The following is a 20,600-nucleotide window of genomic DNA, read 5'->3' as shown; positions in this document are numbered from 1 at the left end:
ACAACGCAGACCTTGGACTCACCGCCTCTCCTAAGGGGCTTCCTGTTCCCCCTTGCAACTCAGAAGACCGCTGGGACCTGTGCATTCTCTGCACCAGAGTCTCTCCATCTGAGAATAACTCCTGTGTGAAGGGCCACCTACCACAGGGCTCCTCTGGCCCTTCCAGGGAGAATGCAAGGCCAAGACGACTTTGAAAATAATACTACATGTTCTTTGCCCTTCTGCCCTTGCTCTCGTCAGGAACATGGCAGCTGTGGGGTCAGGCCGAGGACCCGCTATCTCTATCTTCGGGGAGGTTTGTAAAAGGCACAGCACTGCCACTCTTCTCAGCGGACTCTTCGGTGGTTTAGAAAATGTAACTGTGCTTCCTAGAAGAAGGCATCTTTTTACATAGACACGTGATGAGTTTGTGATTGCTACTTTGTTATTTTTAAGTGCACAAGTATCTTTTATAAATCTCCCAATTTAACGTCTAGTAGCGATAGGCTGATGTCAACAGACACAGCCACTTATGCAAACACTCTTTGAGGGCCTTAACGTCTTGGAGACTGTAAAGGAGTCCTAAGGCAGAAAGTTTGGGAACCACCCATCTGGAGTGAATTTCTGAAATGCTCCCAGACGGTTCCAGGGGCTGCATAAGCTTAACTCTTAAGAGACAATTATTTACTTATCCAACCGTCAAACTACCTGCCTTTTGTGAGAGACCTCCAATTAGCCTAAGATGTTTCCTTGTGGTCTGTTCCAGGTGAGAGCCTCACATGGCCAGTAAAGCCGCGTGGCCTGACTGGGCACCGTGGCGGTGCCGTGCTCAGACGGGGGTACAGGAGATTCGGAGGCTGCATGATGCATCAGGAAGAGCGTGCCCCCCGGGGTCAGAGACCCCTCGGTTTGGATTCTGGCTCCTTTACAGAGTCAAAGAGGCTCAAGAGAACATCAGTCAAACGCAGAGAGACAACTGGGCAAATGTGAAGGTAGCCTGGGTATTACAATCACTGTTAATTTTGTCAATGACATTGTGGTTGTGTTTTCTTTAAAAGAGGTTCTTACCAACCTTTCCTCTCAGAGATATTTACCTGTGTGATACTCTGTCTAGTGGGTGGCGGGACGGGGGTGAGAGGAGGGGGTTCCGAAGAAAGGAGCCGGGCCGATGAGGGCCGAAGCTGAAGGGTGGGCACAGGGACTTCCCATCACTCTTTTCTCTTTGGTGTATGTTTTGTATTTTGCACTGGAAACTTTTTTTTTTTTTTTTAATCCCAGTACCACCGCACATTAGCTAAACTGCCTTGGACAAGTCACTTAATCTCTTAAAACAGAAAATAATATTCATTCTTGAAGGATGCTGTCAGGATTGAAAAAAAAAAAAAATGACCCCCGGAGAGCACTTACCGCTGGAGTCCAGCCCAAAGCGATCGCGATGCCAAGCCAACTCTGGCTGAATGCTGATGTCCCCCGTGTTTCTTGTACCTTATTTAATCCCCACAACCATCCCTTGATACAGGTATTATTATCTCCCTTTTCCAGGTGAGTAAGCTGAGGCACGGAGAAGTTAAATAACTTATTCGAGGTCGCACAGTAAGAGCCAATCTCGTGGCCCCGCCTTGGACCTTGGGCTCTCATACTGTCTATGTACCCTGTGCTGTCTGTGCAGACATTCGATAAATGGTGGGAGATTTAGGCCTTTGACATTTTTTTAATACTTCATATAAACACATCTGATATGAATATCCTCTGGCCACCGGATAATATATCAAGGGCAGCAGGACAGTCGAATTGATTGGTCTCGGAAATTTATTTCTACTAGCAATGAACCCAGGTACCTGTTAAGTGCAGATGTCAGCCTGAACCCAGGGTGCTTTTCTTCTTTCCAAGGATGCTGCTGCCTTTAAAAACCAGAATGACAGAAAAAGAAAAGATGTTCAATCCACAGGAGCAAAGGGGAGCCTGGGGCCTGAGTTTGAGAACTGGCTCTTCTCACCTGGCCGCACAACCTGAGGGAAAGTCACTTCAAACGCTCCATGACTTGGTCGTTTTGCTCAACGGTGTTAAAATGAGGTCAGACTGAGTGATCTCTCCACCTCCTAGGATCCCTGATCTCCGTGATAAAAACTACCACAAATCCACCACGAGAACAGGGTTAGCTGGCTGGGCACATAAGGAGGTTTGCTTTTGTTTTAAAAAGGGGATTTATAAGCACCTTTGAAATAGTTCGATTCTAGATTCTATGGCCGACTCCTCTCTGGGGAAAATGAGGTCTTGCCCAGCACACATCCCGCATGTCTGCAGAGGGGGCGCCCTGGCCGTCCTGGATGCAAAAATGCTATTCCCGTGTAGACGGCCGTGAGGAGGAACACGTTAACTGTTGTAATTGCCCAGTTTATGAAAACGTCAATCCAACTAATCCCAGGGCTCTGGGAAGCTGAAGACATTTTTTCTTGGATCCAAGTTTGCAAAATAATCGTTTAGAGACGCCTTTTTATGATTTAAAACGCAGTATTGTATTTATCCCACGACTTGCATCCCAGAATTCTTGAGGGCAGGTGACAACCCAAGGAGGCAGGGGCCCGCCATCACTCATCTTTAGCGGAGTTCCCAGGTCCTGACTATGTTATTCACGGTGAAGTGCTCAATCGGGATTTACCCGGAGAGCGGATGGAGAGTCGACCTCAACACAGAGAGCTGATTTTTTTTTTTTTTGATATGTACACTTCAAGTGTCTCCTAAATCTGACCTGGTGACCTGAAAATGATATCTCATACACAGTGGATACGCCAATCTTTTCAGTTGGTTTTATATTCTGTCGCCTGCTATACTCGAAAATACTCAATTTTGTTTTGTATATGCCCTCTGTATATGAAAATAGAGAGTCTAAATCAAATCCACTGTGTAAATTACAGTTTTAGAAGCTTCTTAAATCTTTCCTTCCTTCCAATGGCTTACGAGGTCACCCCAAGCAAAGGTGTTTACTTTTCCTATTTTTCCATGTCTTCAATAGAAGAATACCAAATCAGAGCATTCCATTGGTAGATGTGTTCCAAATGCGTTTGTTTGATTTTAAATATGAAGATCTAGGTTTATTTTAAATTACTTTTCATCTTAGACTTCCATATAAGCCTATGATTGTTCGTGGAGGACCTAAGTTTTGTAAGAGAAAACAAAATTCCATGATTTATACTAGAAATCTCTACAACAACATTCAAGGTGGATAAAATTAAGTGGAGCCATCGACAAACACGTGCCCATCATATCTTTTTAAAATACGGCTTGCTGGGGCATCTGGGTGGCTCAGTAAGTTAAGCGTCCAACTTCGGCTCAGGTCATGATCTCACGGTTCGTGGGTTCGAGCCCAGTGTCTGGCTCCGTGCTGATGGCTCAGAGCCTGGAGCCTGTTTCGGATTCTGTGTCTCCCTCTCTCTCTGCCCCTCCCCGGCTTGCTCTCTGTCTCTCTCTCTCAAAAATAAATAAACAGTAAAGACATTTTTTAAATACGGCTTGCTTACCTTGGCCAACTCTCATCCAGAGGCTGTGAGGAGTAACTGGCTCCGAAAGTACTACCATCAAAGTGGAATTTTTAATAAAGGAAAATAAAATTAATGGAAAGTCGAAGCAGAACGAAGACGCCAGAATCATGGCGAGTCAGACAACAGGGTTTCTGGTTCTTATCTGTTTCTCTACACCGATCGCTCTTCCTCCAGGCCTTCCCTCCACAACTGCCTCTGGAAAGTTCTGTCTCTGTGTGATTCAAGTGTGGGGTCTGTCTTTTTTTTTTTTTTTTTTTGGCTGGCATAGCGTCTTTTGTTTTCAAGAACTGCCTCCACCCTTCACCCCAAACCTGGTAAGGCTGCCATTCTTTGGAAGCCCCTCTGTCCCAAGGCTCAGTATTTCCAGTCAAGGTACCTTATACCCCCGGCCACAGTGATTGGTCAGGGATGGGCTCCTGACACAAACAAAGCCAGAGAGTGCCTCGGAGGAGAAAAAAAGGGTGCCCTCAGTTGGGGTGATGAGCCCAAGAGCCGCATCAGTCTGCAAGGAGACAAAGCCCATCCACCCAGGAAGTCAACACAGACTGACAGGTGTGATCCCCCTACCCACCAGGGGACACGTAGCGGATACAGTCTCAGGGCTGTTGTGCGCACCCCTGGATAGTGCCCTTGGGTTTCCAGGGACATAAGTCAGTAAGTTTCCTTTTTTCAAGCTGAGGGTTCCTGTTACTTACAACCAGAAGAGAGCTGCACTAGATTTGTGGAGAAATGGTAAGTTCCTTGGGCTGTCGGGGGCTCCGTTTTCTAAATTCTGTACTCTTCCAGGGATGGTGCCCTGGGACATATTCCAGACGCAAAGAGAAACAGATGTGATGCGACAATATCCACGCCGAGGGCAGTAGAGGCATTTAGTTAGTTTAGTTCATTTACACCCATAGAACAGTCTCTTCAAAACATCTTTAATCATAATAACCTCCTGCTACAAACTGTAATGATTCTATACAGCAGCCACCACGTGCGTGGGCTCAGGAGGAAGGGGAGGGGGCCCCCGTCACGCAGGCCTGGCCTGGGCGTCCCCGATAAACGACTGGGTGTGAAAGGCCCCTGTGGCCGGGAGGGCGTTATGATCACGAGGTCCACTCTCTGTATTTGTTTTGTCATCTGCAGCTAGCTTATTTCTTAATCTGAACCTAAGTCCACACGGTAAGAGATGATTTTCAAAAGGGAGACACTTCCTCAACGATGGGGCTTCGTGCCTGTGAAGTGCAGGCTCGAATACGCCACAGGAGGCGAACACGAAGGAGGCAGGCCCCCTGACCGATGAAAACCACCAGAGCCTTGGTGGACCGAGCCATCGGCCAGGAGGCACCGAGTCTCCCCACCTGCGGGCATCTGTCTTTCCACTTCCTGCAGAGTCCAATGGATCTCCGTGGGGAGAAGCGGAACGTCAGGAAGCAGAAGGTTCCCGTTTCTCTCAGTACCCTGCCGTCCTAAGTCCCCGAGGCAGTGCCGCTAACACAACTTAGCACGTGGAGCCTTAAGAGTAACAAAATGACCAAGCGCCCATTACCTCAATGGTGAGGTTCGAGGCAGCATGTTAACCTTTCTGATGCATGTTAACAGCATGGACGTGTAGTGGTTTCCTGAAATTAACTTTCAGGAGTTCCCACTGCATCACCCAGGCCGGGGTGCGGCGGCTGCTGACAGGCGAGATCCCCCCACCCACCAGCTCCACGCCGCCCTGATGCGGAAGTCCGCGTGGACGCCCCACCGGTCGGCCGCCCTGGGCTCCGGACGTGCCCTCCTCGGCCTCCCAAGGGGCCGGGGCCCAGGCACACCACCACCGGGCCCGGCTGGGGTTCTTGATGCGATGAGGCCGGGCCAGCAAAACTCAAACGATGTGACCGCTGAGCATTCTTAATTCTCCCTGGCACATGTCATTTATTGGCCATTTAAAAACGCAAGAGCTGCTGGGCATCAGGAGAAACGCTAAGGCCACTGGCTCACGAAGCTGCAGTCAACCGAAGGCAAGCCCAGAAAAGTCTTCTTAAGATTTCAGGAGCTTTCATTCAGGTGGCTTTGACTAGTCCACAACACCGACATGTCCTACAGGACAACCTAAAGATGGGGAAATACCCTTATTCGTCAACTTGAATTTACCATTAATTCAACAAACGACCGTGGCGCCTACCGGCTGCCAACGGAGAAGCAGCCGGCAGCAGGGTTTTTAACGAGCCAGACCAGCTCCTCGGCCATCACCCCCGGTTAGCCTAGGTTAAAAGGTCCCCACATGAGTGTGCCCCTTTTTATTGGCACACCCGCCCCACGCACTCCTTTTCAGGTCCTTTGCTGCCTCCTCCTCCTCCTCCTCCTCCTCCTCCTCCTCCTCCTCCTCCTCCAATCCTGATGCTCCCTGAGCCCCATGGCCTCACAGCCTCTCAGCCCATGTTGCTCACAAAGGGACAGGACGGGGACAAGGGCCTCGGAATTGCTGGGCATCACGCCGTGGGGGCAGCGTGGGAGGCTGGAGACACTCGGGGAGGAGTGCCCGAGGACACAGAGCCAGCCCACCCAAGCTCACCGGGGGCGGGGCGGGGGGGGGGGGGTCGTCAGTCCTGCCCCGGCCTCTGACTCCAACCGGCATTGGGCACCTGTAGTCCAGGGACCCCCAAACCCGCCGCCGACAGTTCGTGCCAAGCCCCAGTTTCCCACCGCCTGCTCGGCTTTGCCACCAAAAGTACGTCCAAACTCCACCTGGACAGTAACTCCCGCTCCTCCCTCGCGTCTGCTCCTTTTCTCGCCCATCCACCGTGTTTAACCCACTGACGTGCTCCCCACATGCCTGTGGATCTGGAGAGGAAGCTCCTCGTGTCCCTGCCTCAGTCCGCTGACCAAAGGCCTCCCCTCCTCCTCCTCCACGTGGGCAGTGTCACAGGGAAGCTTCTTACTCACTCTTCCCCAAAGGAAGGGGAGTAGCTCTTCTGCTGATAAGACAGGACATCTGGTGGCCCATCTACCCATGGGTGGGGTCACTGAGCCACAGAAGCTCCAGACGGGCGTCCACCCTGTCTCTGCTGTGCTGCTGGCCTGGTGGCTGGAGAGCACAGCCCGGCTTCTCCTTTCGGCTTCCCGTTCCCATGTGGTAAGCGCACCTGGGGCAGGGCTCAGGAAGAGCCTTCTAGAGGCAGCCTGGAGGCTGGCCATCTTGTCTCCGAGCCTCTGGAGCTCAGGGTTCTACCAGGGGGCGGTTTGTGGGGCAGGCCCAGGACCTCCCATGCAGCCGGCCGGGCGAGTGGACTCTGAGTCTGCTTCCCTGGAACCCGCCCGCAAGACGACTCCCAGGGTCAGACCGAACACACAGAGCCGGTCCCAGTCTGGTTCCTTCCTAATTTCTCAACCACGTCTTCGCCATCATGTTACTTCCTCTTGTCCTGTTTTGCCTCCAACTACGTCCTGCTAGAAAACATCTTGGAGTCCAACGTCACGGAGAGAATCTGAGTGGGATCCTTCTGAGTCCTTGCGTGCGTGGGAACATCTTTCTGCTCGCCTTGGCACGCGAGCGACAGACAGGTCGCATGTGGAATTTTGAAGTCTGAACATTTTCTCCTGAGAAGCTCTAAACATCAGCCCGTTCCTTGTCCTTTAAGATGGAAATCGCTAGTGGGTATTAGGTAAAAGTTGGGTTTTGTGATCAGATCAAATGCATTTTGTTAGTCCCGGGTGAAGAGAAAAAGTTTTTTAGCTGCAAGCCTTCTTAGAGCCCTGGGGGCCGGCGGGGGGCGGGGGGGGGGGGGAGCGGAGTAGCGTTTCCTCAAATGTAACAGGCCGAGTATGTCAAAGAAACCGTGTTCTATACACCAATGTCCTAAAACTTTCATCTCGTTGTACGAACAGACTCAAAGCAAGGCCTGTTCCAAAGAGGAAAGCCATTCCTAACTTTGGCAGGTCTTAAGGCATCCCTTTGTGACCACTCACGCTAGTTTCCCAGATGCGATGCACTCCTGCGCCTTGTTGGGAACATAAATCAGAAATTTTCCACACACTTATTTTTCTCTCTTTCTAAAAGCACCTTTAGAGGAAGGCGTTTACCATGATTCTCCAGCATGTCCCCTGCGTTCTCGATGTGTTACCCACAGGTCTAAGATAATATCATATGTGCCGCAAATTCACGTTAGTTGTTCAGAAACGTGACCAGACGGCAAGTGGGACCCATGTCCGCTGCCCTGAAGGAGGGAAGAGGGCTGCTGCAGAAACCAGTGGCTGCGGACACGTAGAAGAGCCTCTAAGCTGAGTTTGCAAGCCCAGGCCCCAGCCAGGGACCAGGCGGTGACCCCCCACCCCCGCCTTCTGAGTGTGGCCCCAGGCCGGAGCCCAGCTGGACAGCGCCCTGGTCTTTGCTGGTGGTGGCTGCCTGTGGCAGCAGCAAAGCCCAGGGCACTAGCCCTCTCTGAGGCCGCAGCTGCCCACTGCACGAGGAATGTCCCCAGGCCGGTACCCTGCTTGCTACCCACTCGGGGAAGAAGCCAGAATATTCGTTAAACAATGTCCGTTTCATGTGAGATCCCTGTATCATAGGACCGAACCCCTGTCTAGGCCAGTCTGCCGCGCTGAAGTAACTTCCAAGCCAAGAAACAGCTGCAGGAAGAGAATTCTGGATACGTTTTTTTCCTTTTCTTTTTGTCCTAACAAAGGTTCAAACCGGTGTGAACACTTTCAAATGACAGAAGTGGGAGACAGACATTAAGGAGGTAACAGAAGACCCTGTGTGAAAGGCCACTGTTTTAAGCAAATTATTTCAAAATCAACTGAATGTGGCCACGAAAGGAAAGATGAAATCTTTCTCCCAAGTTCTTCTGATTTATGTCAGTACCTTCGACATGTAATTATCCCTCTCTTATACTTCACTAGGAGCTCACGGCCCCTTGGTTCCGCAGAAGAGACACGCTGTCCATTAACGGACCGGCCTGAGCTCAACAATTTTTTTGTATCCGCAGATGCCCAGTCCCCAGACCCCAGTTAGGTTGCGCTTAAGAAGAGAACAGAGAGAGGGGGCTCACGACCTGTGGATCAGACATGTACTGTGTGATGAACTTTAATCTATCTGTGCGCTAATTTAGTTTTTGCTTCCCTTCCCCTCTGAAGGTGACCTGTATTTGCTGCTGTTTTCACAAGGGGACCCACAGATGGGGTCAAGTGACACCCCGTGGTAAATCACCTGGGAGGAGACCGAGTCCCCTGAACACATGGTGTGGTCTCCCCTTCTGTGACTCTGCACAAGATACACCGTCTTCCTGGAACATTCCCTCTCCAGCTGCCTCCCTCTCTCTGCATCACCTACCACCTTCTGCCATTATCTTCCTTAATCATTTCTTTACCTGTTTGCTGTCCACCACCTCCCCCAGACCAAAACCTCACCAACGCGGGGACACGCCTTGTTCCACCACCCAGTCCCCTGCGCGTGGACAGTACTTGTACAGAAAAGGGACTCTGCAGATCTCTGCTGAGTACACAAATACGTCATCCCCTTACTGGTGGCTCATCCTGCAAGCCTCAGATGTACCGCAAGGATGCCTTTTCCAGCCTCCCATCACTGGTCCTGGCTGCCCCTCCTATGAGCTGCCTCGACGATACCTCACCACACTGCACTGTGACCACTTTAAGCAACATGAGGACAGGGACCAAATTATGTTCACCATTATGCCTGCAGTGTCCCAGCAGGGCCTGACACTAGTAAATAATTTTTTTTAATGTTTATTACTTTTCTGAGAGAGAGAGAGAGAGAGAGAAGGGGAGGGGCAGAGAGAGACAGAGATACAGAAACCAAAGCAGGCTCCAGGCTCCGAGCTGTCAGCACAGAGCCCGATGCGGGGCTCAAACTCACGAACTGTGAGATCATGACCTGAGCCGAAGTCGGACGCTTAACTGAGCCACCCAGGAGCCCCTCATTGTTTTTAAGTGAATGAACATTGTCCTCTGTCGCTTTCCTTCAATCCCCTCCTCTTCTAAGTTATTCCCTTGGTTAAAAGAGCTGTGAGCATGTGTATATACTTAGACCATACTTGCTGTAAAAAGGCTCTGAGATAGTTGCGAGCATACAGGTATTTATATATACGGCTATGAATATGTCACGTATGTATTATACTATTTACAGAGAACACCTACAGGAGAAAAAGAGAATCAAGACTTTGGAAAAAGACATATTGTTAAATCAAGCAAAGAAACACTCAGAAGTCTTTTGCTTGAAAATTCTCAGCAGTCTCGATGAGGGTTTGGTGTACATGCTCCTCCCACACGTGAGCACGAGCCGAAGACTCGTCTGGATTCTCCTCTCCCTTTTGCGTTCTGCGTAAGGGTTATTACGTGTTCCAGAAGGGAACCCGCAGAATCGGCTGTCACCGTCACCCTCCCTGACAGCAGTCACATAATACATAAAACTAGAAGTCAGGGTCTGTTGTGGACCCTGTGTCCGCGGTGTGTCCCTTGGGGGCAGAAGAGAGGGGACACGGGAACGTTCCCTGGGGTCGCTATCCCTGCCTCCAAATAGGAAGCTGGAGGAAACCCGGGGGCAGGAGAAGCGTGTCCCCTGTGTGTGTCCTACAACCCCCCCTACAGGGCCTCTCTTGACGGCAGGAGGGGGTCCGGGGGCCGACCCACCGAGTGCTGGAGGCAGGGGAGAGGCCCAGGCCCGGAGTCCGCTTGACCCGGGCTGAATCCGACCTCGACAGCGGGAATCTGGGACAAGTGACTTCGACGCTCAGCTTCCTCCTTGGAAAATGCGGGTTAAAACGCATGAACTACTCAGTGAGTTTTGAGGACGGAATGACACAGAAATGGCCCGGCGCAGTGCCTGGCATGGGTAGGTGCTCAGCAAACACGCGTGCCCTCCCCCCACTTCCTGGTTTCTCGAGAAGCCAGCTCTGCCATCACTGCCAGGAACCAGCTGTGCAGTGACACGCACCCCGCCTTCCTGTGCCTTCCTCCACCCCAGAGGGGGGAGCGTAGGGAGGGCACAGGGCCTCCCGGCACGCTGCTTCCACGTCCTCTCCCACAAAACTGTGTCCTCGAAGCCCTGAGCACAACGCCGGTGGCCCGGCGGTGACCACCCCGCCCACTGCCTAAGCCCCGGCCCCTGAAACACAAAGCTATCAGGGGACTTTGAAATCTCCTCTTCTTCATTCCTACTTAACAGCATAGGTCTTGGCGTAAGTGCTGCATAAGAATTTTCCTAACTTTATACCGTAAGGCGTCATTTACTGAGCTCGGAACTGCATAAATAGGAGATCGTATGAACCTTCTTCTGTAAGTTCTCACAGCAGGGTCCCCAGGTCAGCAGAAGTAAAATCAGCCAGATTCCCACATGTCTGTTTTAGCTAGATAGACCAGGTCTCTCTAACCTGGTTCAAAGTCAGGTTTAACTGTGCCTTGGCTGACCTCGGAAGAAAATCCTGAGGCGGCCTTGCGACAGGGCCGGGTTACAGGTTCTGCTTATGTCCAGTTACGTCACCCGACTCCGGTTTATCACCGTTTTCATCAAGTAAACACCCGCGATGATCTTTCCAATTTTCAGCTGCAGAGATGTTTCTAGTTTCCAACTCGTTTGTTTTTATTGCCTCCCTTCATCAGATAAAAAACGAAGGCTTGGAGGCCAAAGGGGAACTGGAGGGAAGAGAAACCTTGAAAACCTTTCAAACATTTCAGAAGTCATACTGCCCTCAGACAACGAGAAAGGATATTTGTCGTCCCGGCTTGTCCCCAGACCGTCGGTGGAGCGCGTGGAAGCGGGTCCTGGCCGGCCTCTCCACCAGCCCATGGTGGCGGGTCCCCCGGGCGCTATCAGCCTGGTGCAGGGACGGCTGCGGAAAGAAGGGAGAGGAGTCGGCCTGTGACCATGAAATCGCCACACTCACCCTCGGCAGCGGTGGCAGATGAAATGCAGATTCGGAGTTTTACGAGTGTTTATGACTGTGCCTCGAGTCAAGGTAAACACAGTCACGGAGCACGTGGGGCTGTTTCTGTAGGGGTGCAGAATAACTGAAAACGGTCTTTAGTGTGTTAAGATAGAGGCCAAATCGATGATATATTAAAAGCTGTCACAGTTACGAGGCAGGACCACAGGTTCATACATCACACCCCAGACACTCAGAAGTATGCTTGAAACGCAAGAGGTCTATTTCAGACAGAGGTAAGCTGGATACCTATAGTATCTAGAAATACAGATACAGTATCCAGAAATGTGTGTACACACACACACACACACACACACAACACAGTATCCAGAAATACAGATACAGTATCCAGAAATGTGTACACACACACACACACACACACACACACACAGTATCCAGAAATACAAATACAGCATCCAGAAATATATATACATAGTATCCAGAAATACAGATATACAGTATCCAGAAATAAACCGGAATACCTACAGACTGTGGGTTATTTGTTTTGCACAGGGTCTTTACATTTCCAATTGAATTGACAATGTTTAAAAATTCAGGTCTGAGGCTTCTAGGGAAAAATCTGAACACCCAGGCCACGCCAGTCCCATGTTCCCATGTGGTACAATGGACTGAAATCGAGAGTGGCTGCTCACTGTAGGCAGGACACCCGTTCTTGTGCTTTTAATGCTTACACCAGACCACCGACTGACTTACTACGTTAGACGTTTGAGTCTGTAACCCCTCAGTTAAGGAAAGAGAAAAGAATACTACCTCAACACAAGTTGAAAATGCGCAACTCATTATTCCCAAAAATGGCACAAATGAAAATATAAACAGATTCAAGATAAACCCGTGGTCAATAAATCCGAAATCCTTTCTTAAGGGAGGCTTGGGTACATTCTTCTTAAGTTTATTTATTTTGAGAGAGACAGACAAGCAGGAGAGGTACAGAGAGAGAGAGAGAGAGAGAGAGAGAGAGAGAATCCCAAGCAAGCTCCACACTGTTAGCACAGAGCTCGACGCAGGGCTCAAACTCATGAACCATGAGAGATCACGACCTGAGCTGAAATCAAGAGTCGGACACTTAACCAAGTGAACCACCCAGGTGCCGTGGGGGTACATTCTTAACATTTTTGAGACTGGCATCATAAAAGGCAATCTTTTTGGTTGTCAAAGGCCAAACGCTAGGCTGGACCACTGTATCACATATATGACGTGCGCGTAGTGTATATATAACGTTACACAAGGGATGGATGTTTGTGAAATATACGAAAGCAGGTTGTCTTTTATCTAAACTGAATCATGTATAAATAGCTTGCTCTGAAAGGAATCCTATAACAGAGGATGTTTTTATAGGGGAGCTGTTTCTTTTAGCTGAGAATTGGTGGTTACTTTTTCTTTGCGAAACATGGATTTTCTCACACTGGACTTGGGAAAGCCTCTTATTTCTCCAGAGCAGGCTGATACAATGTCTAAATTAATTGAGTCTAAGAGTTCTAATCTCTCTCTCTATTTTTGAGAGAGAGAGAGAGAGCACAAGGGTGCAGAGAGAGAGAGGGAGACACAGAATCCGAAGCAGGCTCCAGGCTCCGAGCTGTCAGCACAGAGCCCGACACGGGGCTCGAACCCACAAACCGCGAGATCATGACCTGAGCCGAAGTCAGCCGTTCAACCGACTGAGCCACCCAGGTGTCCCGTCTAATCTCTTTTTCAACCCAAATCTGTCATCTCCTAAAACAAAGAGATCTTTGTGAGGAACAACTTCTGAGGGCATGAAAAACAGCCATTGTGATGGGTAAGCTGGGTGCTGATCTCAGACAACACAGCATAATCTTCCAGGGAGTGACAAATTGAAATACCTTGTTAATCAAGAGGACGCACACCCACATCACACGGTTTTCAAAACCTGTTTACACAGGAACACGAGGGACAGATGACTTTGTTCCAGGGTAAAAGGGAGGATTCTCTGGTAATAGGACCAATATTCACCTGAGTGGTGTTACATGTCCTTGGAAACACACTTTCATCTAGGAGTCTCGGAGTACAGAGACCGGCCTACAGAGGTGGGGCTGAGGGCCTCTGGAAGGGGTTCCAAAAATGCAGAGAGTTCTTGGAACGTCTGGCAGACTTCCTATTACACACATACTTGCTATTCATACTCGCCTCTTTTGCAGTCACCAAATGCATGGGCCCAAATCCTGTATTGCTACCTAGACTCAGCTTGGGGGCGGGGGATGGTCTCTGCCGACATTGGATATCTTCTTCTCGTGCTCAGCGTGACACTACTGAAGCCCCCTGCCCCTATAGCAGCTGGTCTTCTTCCAAACTACACTGAGCTTTTCGGCCTTCTGGACTCACAGGCACCTGCCTTGCTCACGACATGAGCTTGAGCAGGTGTTCCGTGTGGGAAGCCGGTGGGGGCGGGGGGGGGGGGGGGAGGACTCAAGAAGAGGAAGCCTGTGAAACACTATGGCCTTGTGCCTGCTGAGAGCTAAGAGTCTGTTATTTAACAACGTATCTCTTAGGTCGACTCCAACACAAAAAAGAACCTGAAGGCCAAGGGCTTCGTGCTTTCAGTTCCTTTTCAAGTTTTATCCATAGTTTTTTTACGTGGGTTGTACCCACACAGCACATACATTCTTGTGGTCTATTTCCTGTACCTATTTTCTGTGTATGTAACCCTTATAGCTATTAATTCAGCAGGTGCACAGTATTTCACTTCCAATGTTGAGGAGGCCCACACCCCATGCTGCAATTCAAGAACATGTGCTTTGGAGTCAAAGAAACAGTTCCAGTCCAGAATCGTTTACTTAACAGCCAGTCATCCCCTCTCTCTTATCTGTAAAGTGGACGTGATGCTGCTGATAACTTCCTCACAGGCTTGCTGAGAAAATGAAATTAGATGATGCACGTGAAAGCTGCCTTATCCCAGGGGCACTGGGGCTTACCGGCCGAACTGCTCCCCCACCTGCTTCAGTGCACAGGTTGAAGCCCTAACCCCCAGAGGGACTGTATGTGGACCCAGAAGGAAATGCAGGTTAAGTGAGGTCCTACAGGTGGGCTCTCATCTAATAGCACTGGTGTCCGTTAAGAGGAAGAGACCACAGGAACACACACACACAGAGGAAAGGCCGTGTGAGGGCAGGAAGAGAGGCCTGACCAGAAACCCGCCCTGCCCACATCTCGATCTTGGACGTCCAGCCTCCAGAACTGTGGGACAAGAGATTTCTGCTGTGTCAGTGGCCCTCCCCCCCCACCCCCCAAGTCTGTGGTGTCCTGTTAGGGCAGCCCGAGCAGACTAAGAACACTGGGCATTAGAAGGAGGATGGATGTCTAGGTGGTTGGGTGTTGGGAAGCATCTTGTTAAAGGTGAGGCCACCCCACAGAGTCCTTTTATGGACCGCACGGGCAACACCATTGGTAGGGGCTTTCCCGCTACTCTGAGCCTCCCAAAGTATCCCTAAAGGACCTAGATCTTTGTTAGGCACCCATCTGCTGCTGCCCATGCCGGGTCACCTCTAAAAGCTACAGCCTGGGATGAATGGCTGGACAGACAGAATGCTGGCAGGGCTCTGTGTGACTGGCCCCGGCCCACGGTTCGGGAGCAGACATGGTACACATTTGTCCAAATAGAAACTCTCCTACTCTCTTTCTTCTGCCCTGAGAATCCCATGACCCAAACAGGGATGCTCCCTCAGCCTCAGTTATCCAGGAGAGCCCCCAGCAACAAAGAGGAGTTAAAAAAAAAAAAAAAAAAAAAAAAAAAAAAGCTTGCCCCAATCCCAGATGTGCAGAGTCCGATTTTCCTTCAAGTCAGAAGAACCTGGGAAATTGGCACCTGTTTTGAGGATGGACCCGGGTTTGGGCTCTGACAAACACCATCCTGTTTCAGGACACGGGACCCAGACACTAAACGAAGGAGAGAAGGCTTCTGTGCCTCCGCATTCAACCGCCCCTCCCCCTGCCGCGGGGGCCCCAGGGCCACACTACCCGCAGGCAGACCGAGTGCGTGCTGAGGGCCCCAGCAAGGCCAGGGCAACACCCAAGAGGGTGTTGAGCCGATGTCCAAAAACGTTTCAAGTATTCGTGGTGGGAAAATTCAAAATTTAGCTGGGCTTCCTTGCCTTTTTGTTTGTTTGGGGACAGCTTGGTGGTTTTTATTCAGGAACACACACACACACAGAAGGGGGGTCCGGTCACCTCTCCAGGGCCTGCACCAGCACACGCCTTACCACGCTCCCCCCACCCCTTTCTAGGCACTAGGAAGCAGGTGGAAAGGGCACACTGTGGGTGGCCACGTTCTTGGTGGCTGCCTGAGACAATGCAGCGGGGCCGGTGTCAATGGCCCGACGATGAGGTTCGGCACCGGGAGGGTCACACGGGAACCTTAGCAGCGAAGGGGCCAGCTATCAAATTCGGTTCCACGTTGGGACCTAACTGGCAGAGGCTGAGTGTGAGAGGAAAGGACTGAGCGGCAACACAAGGCAGGGGAAAGGTGGATTCTGGGCTTAAGTCACCAAATTTGACAGAAGGCAGACTGAGGGTGGAGCACAGCCCAAGCTCCAAGGTTCCACAGACCTTGACAGCGAAGGGCAACAAGGTGGGTTTGCGTTGGGGGTCGGGGGTAAAGGTGACTCCTGAGTCGGCAAGGAGACCAGCTACAGTCGACTCTTGCCTACTTTCTGTCGTTGGGCCTTTTTGTGGGGGGGTGCGGGGAAGGAGGCAGACCCCAAGCAGTTCAAGGTGCTGCTGAGAACGGGACGTCCACTTACAGAGGGTCTCGCCCTCAGGCCTCCTCCCTTTGCAGGATTGTAGGCTCCCCGATTGCTTGTGAAAGTATCTCTATGTGGATGGCAAATTAGATCAGGGATGCAGGTATTAGGATGGCTGCTGGGGGGGTCGAGGCTGGCTGAGATGAAACAGAACGTGTGAATCTTCCAGAGGAAGCAGAGTTGCGCGTTTCTGGGCAGAAATCCAGGGCCAGTGGCAGAGAGTACGGCGGGCTCAGTGCACGCCCCCCCCCCGCCCCGCCCGGGACCAAGAGCTCATTTAGGTGTCTTTTCGTGGGTGTGGGCGCCCACCTGCTGCCCACATCGCCTCTGAAAGCTGCAGCCAGAGATGACTGGCTGAGCAGTTGCGGGTGAATTTCCTTACCTTTCCTAGGAGGAAAATTACTTCCTGTCAGTAGGCACCATTGACCTATCAGCATGACCTATATTTGCATTAACTCTTTTAGCAGATGTACCGTATTGTTGGCATAGCGTGGAGCTTGTGGTTAATCACAAACCCCAGATCTTTCCACGTGACTAATAAACCACAAGCAGATTCCTACTAAGGCCTTGTTTCGTCGTGACCTGAGCTCAAGTCTGAGAGCTGGAGAGCTGTTCACTGTCCCCTCAAGGGGATGATCATTATTAAAAGTATCCTACGTTATATTCTATATACACACACGTTCTATATATGTTACAGTATATTCTTTATGTGTGAAAGACCAAGCCATGCTTTTTTTTCTTTTTTTCTTGCAACAAAGATCAATCCTAGCTTACGGCTGTATTTCTACACAATGTTATTAAAAGCAGGAGAATTGCAATTTGCCAATTTTCTCTAGTGAAACAGGAATTTCTAAATGCTGGATGACTCTAAATGCAAGTATGTTCTTGTATGCTCTTGCATTGTCAGAAGTTTTAATACGTTTAAAAAAAAATGTGTTGAAGGGGCACCTGGGTGGCTTCGGCTCAGGTCAAGATCTCACGGTCTGTGAGTTCGAGCCCTGCGTCGGGCTCTGTGCTGACAGCTCGGAGCCTGGAGCCTGCTTTGGATTCTGGGTCTCCCTCTCTCTCTGACCCTCCCCTGCTCACACTCTGTCTCTCTCTCAGAAATAAACGTTTTAAAAAAATGTATTTAAAACATGCAGAGTCCCAGGATGAAGCGTATGTGGTTCCTTCGACAAGCCTGATCCGGGATCCTGTAACTCAGCATCGTTACAAAGGGCTGCACCATCGGTACTCACACACAAACAAGGCTACGTAAGACAGCTTTCGGTTCGACAGCTCGAAGGGAAAAAAGGTAAAACTCCCGCAAGAGCAGCATGGATTTTTCTAGAATACCACTGTCAACACTAGAAACACGTCCGGGCCGGCAGCTCCGATGACACGGACACGGACGAGGACGAGGACAGTCCGCATGCCTAAACCAGGGGTTACTCGGTGGCAACCTCACCCATCTCAGTGGCAGAAACAGGAACCCTCGAGGGGAGCAGCCCGAGGGGGCCCCTCAGGTCTTGCATCACACCTGAGCCTGATATGTGGGGCCACCCGCTCTCGGGAACAGGGTGGGAGGAGGCCAAGGAGGGGAGGTGGGGTGTATGGCTGACAGCTCATTAGGGTGAGCTTCACAGGTAAGAACCAAGGGGTGCTGGCCACAGCGCACCCCAACTCCACACGTTCCTTCTCCACGGGAGACACCAGCATCCAGAAGGAGGAGTGATTTTTCTCAAGGTGATGCAGCTAGTGACAAACTAGCTGGAAGCCTGAACTCAGGATCCTGATCCTCATCTCGCCATTTTGCCTCCTCTGCTAAGTAGCCTATGCGAAATCAGGTTTGCGAGTGTGGCATACTACAGAAAAGAAGTTAAAGATTTTTTTTCAAATGTTTATTTTGAGAGAGAGCACGAGAGAGAAACAGGGGAGGGGCAGAGAGAGGGAGAGAGAAAGAATCCCAAGCAGGCTCCATGCTGACAAGAGTGAAGCCTGATGTGGGGCTCGACCCCACGAACCATGAGATCATGACTTGAGCCGAAATCAAGAGTCAGACGCTTAACCGACTGCCACCCCGGTGCCCCAAAAGTAAAAAAGATTTTGTTGAGAGATTTTCCAGACAAAATTATGTTCTTGTAAATCTACTGAAGAGCTAAGAATGACAACACTGCTAAGATATCTGACCATCTTGCAGCATAAAGAACACACACACCTGGCTCATGGGACCAGCACGCTTGGGGCAGGTGTTTGGGGCAGGTGTCTAACTTCCCGTGGGCTAAGAGGTTAGCTGAAAGCCCCAAGGCTCTCTACCGCCCATCCCACAGCTTCCTCCGATAGGATGAAATGCTTCCTTAGTCCTTCTAAATTCCTCCGTCTGTGAGTTCACATCGCTTCGTGGTAAACGCACGTAAGACTGGCCCCTGGGCCTGAACAGACTGCTGCCCTGGGAAGAGTGGAGACTTGGGGAGTGTGGGGGTGAGGCAGGTTCCTTGGGCTGGCGGGGCTTTTCGATGCCGTTAATGGAAGACGTGACCGGCCTCTTCTTTTCAAAAGGACAACCGTGCCTCTCCTGGGAACCCAGCTGGGGACAAGTGGAGCCCGCATCCCCCTTGGTTCTCAGGAGGAGGAGAGGGAGCCCTGAAGGCCTGCCCACAACAGAGAAGAGGCTATGAATTCACTGCCTTGGGGTTAAATGGAACGTTTTCATTCTACCTTATAAGCTGAAGAGAATAAAAAGCATTTCATAGCTGGATTAGAGACTCTATTATATCACCATCAAAAAACCAACCAACCAAACAAACCCAAAAAACAAACAAAAAAACCCCAAAACAACACAAAAACACAAAAAACCCCACACTCCTTAAAGAGCAAATCAAAATGGTTTACAAACCTGCAGGGTCAGACCTGCGCTCGCCCTGCCTCACAGCAGCCCCCACCGCCTTCCTTCGCCCTCTGTGGTGACGGGCAGGAGCTGACGCTTAGAAACGTGCCAGAGGCCGAGGTCCCGAGTCCACCAAGCTGTGAAGGTCCTAGCTTCTGGGAACACGGTCACTTCAGCAGTCGGCCAGCTCTGCACCGTCTTCGGGCTGGTCTTATCCAGTCTGGAAGGGTCATTTGACCCTCAGAGCCCCTGAATCACGGTTGGGGTTTTTTTGGTGTGTGTTTGTTTTGTAACATGGAGACTGTGCCTTTTCTGACCACACAAATTTGGGATCCAATCTCCAAAGGAAGAAGTGAACCCCGCGGCGCAGGGGAAAGGAAGCTACGAGGGGGCAGAGCTGGACGCCTGACCTGCCGCTGTACCTGAGGCCCTCGTGTGGCCCCTTCCTCGTCCTTATTGTGAAGTGAAAGGTAAAAGGGGAGTGAAATTATGAAGATAAACTAAGCTAAAGGATTACTCTAAAAAAAAACGACAGAGACAAAACCCTTTTTTAAGGCAGCAAAGGTCCAAACACACACAGAAAAGGAAACCAACCAAAGTGACCGCAGGCAAAATAAACAGCAAAGCCTAGAACACACCCAGAGTGTGGAGCCCGGGGCTCGCGCTGGGGGCTCCTGCTCAGGAAGGGACAGATGGGTCAGGGTCCTGGCCCGGCTGCGCACGCGCCTCATCTGGAGAGGGGGGAATGACGTCCCACAGATGCACTGAGCCCCGTCATCCTGCCGTCCCCCCCCACCCCGCCCCAGCGTCTTCCCTCTCAGTTCCCAGTGTCCGTGACAGTGGGGTCCAATACATGTCTGCTCTGTTTGTCATTATGTTTCCAAATAACTGGGCTCCAGACCAGAGTGTGTGCCTCTCGGTGGGGGGTGGGGGTGGGGTATAGAGGATGTGCACAGGGGAGAGAGAAGACACTGGAAGCTGTTTCCGCTCTGCTTTCTGCGAACGTGTGTATGTGTATGTAACTCACAAACAAACAAAGACACCCAGACTGGGGCTACAACACTCTTACTGCTAGGGTGCACGATCAGAAAGTTTCAGTGACAGAATGTTGAAAGTTACAGAAACTGGTGACAGCTGTACGGGAGCCTGTTACTCTGTCCTTTCTGCTTTTGTAGATGGCTACAATCTTCCGGAATAGGGTGAAGCATCCCCCCCGCCTCCCTCAGACCCTCAGGGATGAGCACGGGCATGGCAAGGGCTAACCAGATGCCAAGCCTCTAAAGGCACCTTCCTACCTCTCCAGGAAATGCCCCACCAGCCCCCACAAAGGGAGAGGTCTTACACTGCCCGTTCCCACCCCACCCTCCTGCCTGGTGTGGCGTGTTTGGTGGAGATGGGGGTGGGGGGAGGGCTTCTGTTGAGTGCAGTCTGACCTTGAACTCTGCCGCTGATGTGATCACGACCCAAGAGGGAAGTTCTGGGTAAACTGGGTCTGCCCATTTATTTCCTCCAGAAAAAGCGGGTTTGCCTCTTCTGA

The 20,600-nt window shown here is 50.9% G+C and overlaps 1 protein-coding gene across 14 annotated transcripts in view; it reads right to left on the bottom strand.

Moving 5' to 3' along the window:
- The window catches only part of CRTC3 (CREB regulated transcription coactivator 3), a 156,198-nt gene that overhangs the window by 88,429 nt on the left and 47,169 nt on the right, over positions 1-20,600 (bottom strand). For all 14 annotated transcript variants that reach the window (XM_023254890.2, XR_006598817.1, XR_006598819.1 and 11 more), the window contains exons 3-5: positions 11,213-11,332; positions 3,498-3,559; positions 1,818-1,880 (exon numbers count right to left, since the gene is read on the bottom strand). In XM_023254890.2, the coding sequence (XP_023110658.2) occupies positions 1,818-1,880; positions 3,498-3,559; positions 11,213-11,332 (245 nt within the window). The remainder of the gene's footprint in view (positions 1-1,817; positions 1,881-3,497; positions 3,560-11,212; positions 11,333-20,600) is intronic.

The sequence above is a fragment of the Felis catus genome, chromosome B3 (genome assembly GCF_018350175.1).
Source record: "Felis catus isolate Fca126 chromosome B3, F.catus_Fca126_mat1.0, whole genome shotgun sequence".
NCBI lineage: Eukaryota > Metazoa > Chordata > Mammalia > Carnivora > Felidae > Felis > Felis catus.
The sequence above is the reverse complement of the archived record's forward strand: the minus strand, read 5'-3'. Positions and strand labels throughout refer to the sequence as shown.